The 2,672-nt window shown below is 42.1% G+C and overlaps 1 protein-coding gene across 1 annotated transcript; it reads left to right on the top strand.

The window, feature by feature from the left end:
* The first annotated feature begins 547 nt into the window (after positions 1-547).
* Positions 548-2,348, top strand: LOC131036542 (berberine bridge enzyme-like D-1). The gene has a single exon (XM_057968434.2). The coding sequence runs from the start codon at positions 561-563 to the stop codon at positions 2,118-2,120; it is 1,560 nt and encodes a 519-aa protein (XP_057824417.2). The 5' UTR covers positions 548-560; the 3' UTR covers positions 2,121-2,348.
* Positions 2,349-2,672: the final 324 nt, after the last annotated feature.

The following is a 2,672-nucleotide window of genomic DNA, read 5'->3' as shown; positions in this document are numbered from 1 at the left end:
TTCAAAAGTTGATTCCCAAATCAAAATAATACCAGAAATATTCAAAGGTTGATTCCCAAGTCAAAATAATATTATGTTCTCTCTTGCTCTCTTATCTTAATGATAGATCGACATTCTTAAAATAAGACAAAAGAATGTTCAAAAGTTGATTCCCAAATAAAAATAATACCAAAAATATTCAAAGGTTGATTCCCAAGTCAAAATAATATTATGTTCTCTCTTGCTCTCTTATCTTAATGATAGATCGACATTCTTAAAATAAGACAAAAGAATGTTCAAAAGTTGATTCCCAAATCAAAATAATACCAAAAATATTCAAAGGTTGATTCCCAAGTCAAAATAATATTATGTTTTCTCTTGCTCTCTTATCTTAATGATAGATCGACATTCAAATCCAAAAGAATAACAAGCAAATACCAAAAGTGTTAAAAGTTACTTTCATAGATATCTACATAATAAAAGCCCAAATTGTGTGACGTCATCCAAGCAAATATTTACTATAAATTCAGAGGCAATGTCTCTAAATTTTGCAAGCCCCCTCCTGCCTCCTTGGACTGCAAATGGCTTCTCTGAAATCCATACTTAATACACTGATCTGGGCTGTATTACTCCTCATCATAACACCAGCCATTGCAGTCTCCGATGAAGCTTTTCGCAACTGTGTGACAACAAATGGCATAAGAAATGTAACAAGCATGCAATCCAAAAACTACAAAATCTTGCTAGACTACTCCATACAGAACCTCAGGTTCGCGACATCCCAAATACCAAAGCCCAATTTCATCATTATCCCGCAGACCAACCAGCAAGTCCAGGCCACGGTCACATGCGCTGGCAAAGGAGGCTACGAAATCCGTGTACGGAGCGGCGGCCACAGCTACGAAGGCACCTCCAGCACAGCCGAATCGCCCTTCGTGATAATAGATCTCATCAATCTCAACGCCGTCAAATTGGATGTCGCCACAAAGACGGCGTGGGTTGGCGGTGGCGCAACGGTCGGGGAAATTTACTATGCGATTGCTCAGAATGACGGCGGTTTCGGCTTTACGGCGGGGTCGTGCCCAACTATTGGCGTCGGCGGGCATTTTAGCGGCGGCGGCTTCGGCCTTATTTCTAGAATGTTCGGCCTGGCGGCGGACAACGTGGTGGATGCGCTGGTGGTGGACGCAGAGGGAAAGCTGCTTAACAGAAAAACCATGGGCGAAGATTTCTTCTGGGCATTACGTGGTGGCGGCGGCGGGAGCTGGGGAATTGTGGTTGCATGGCAGATTAAGCTCGTGAAAGTTCCGCCCGTGGTCACATCGTTCAGCGTCCCCAGGCATGGCGTCGACAACGTGGCGGCGCTGATGCAAAAGTGGCAGAAGGTGGCGCCGACTCTGGAGAAGGAGTTTTATTTGTCTGTCAACTTGGCGGCGCCGAATAACACAGCAATGGCGGCTACGTTTAACGGAATGTACCTTGGCCGGAAACCCAACATGCTAAAATCCCTCGATTCTAGCTTTCCCGAGCTGGGTATTCAGGCAAATGAGTCTCGTGAAATGAGCTGGATTGAATCCGTGTTGTTTTTCTCCGGCCTCACTGGTTCCGACGTATCGAGTCTCGCCGCCAGATATGATTCGAATAAGTTGTATTTCTATGCCAAGTCCGATTATGTGAGTACACCCATTCCCTTAGACGCTCTCGCCGGAGCAATTAAGATTTTCCAAGAACAGCCCTTGGGGAACGCAATATTTGATCCTTATGGAGGCAGAATGTGGGAAATTTCTTCGGATTCTATTGCATTTCCTCACAGGGCTGGGAATCTGTTCAGCATACAGTATCTTGTGTCGTGGCATGATGAGAAGGGAGACAGTGAAGCATATCTTGCATGGCTGAGGAAACTTCACGCGTTCATGGAGCCTTACGTGTCGCAAAATCCGCGAGCTGCATATGTGAATTATTTGGACCTTGATCTTGGTACTGTGGGGAAGAACAGTACATCTCCTGTTGCAGAGGCGAGTAAGTGGGGTAAGAGATATTTTATGGATAATTTTGAGCGGCTGTTGCAGGTGAAAACCAGAGTTGATCCACACAATGTGTTCCGCAATGTCCAGAGCATCCCTCCTGATGTCCGCTCTTGAAGCCATAAAAAGATTTGAATTGTTTAGATTTCAGCGTCGTTTTATTGATAGTAAAATAAGCTGGTCGATTGAAGGCATGGGAACATGGTTCAGTATAATTGTATCGAAACCGTTTGGGAAGCATAGACTTCCATTAGATTGGTTTGTGATTGTGTTTTGTATGGAGTAGTTAAAATGATTTTGTGGATGAACAATCTTTTATCATAATTTTTCTCTTTTTTGGGTTCGTGTTTATCTAATAGAAAGAATGGTCTGGTCTTTTCAATTGTCTTTGTCAGGGACACAGTTTATGTTTTTAATGGTTTTACATTAATTATTAGATTAAAAATGTTTTATATATTGCTTTGGTCACTCTGGTACAATGTCACACATTCTCTCAAAAGCATACCAACATAATGGAGGCAGCATCGGCTATAGCAGTCTTAGATCATCAGGGATGGGATTCATTTATTGAGTCTATTTTAAAAGGGTTCTAAAAGATGTTATAATATTTGTCGATTTAATGTTTAATATTTTTATGATATAGTATTAGTAGTTGTGACTTTAAAGTTG

Source organism: Cryptomeria japonica, chromosome 5 (assembly GCF_030272615.1).
Source record: "Cryptomeria japonica chromosome 5, Sugi_1.0, whole genome shotgun sequence".
Taxonomy (NCBI): Eukaryota; Viridiplantae; Streptophyta; class Pinopsida; order Cupressales; family Cupressaceae; genus Cryptomeria; species Cryptomeria japonica.
This window is presented reverse-complemented; position numbering and strand designations above follow the sequence as displayed.

Coding starts and splice junctions, on each gene's coding strand:
- LOC131036542 (XM_057968434.2), top strand. CDS start 561: ATGGCTTCTCTGAAATCCATACTTAATACACTGATCTGGGCTGTATTA.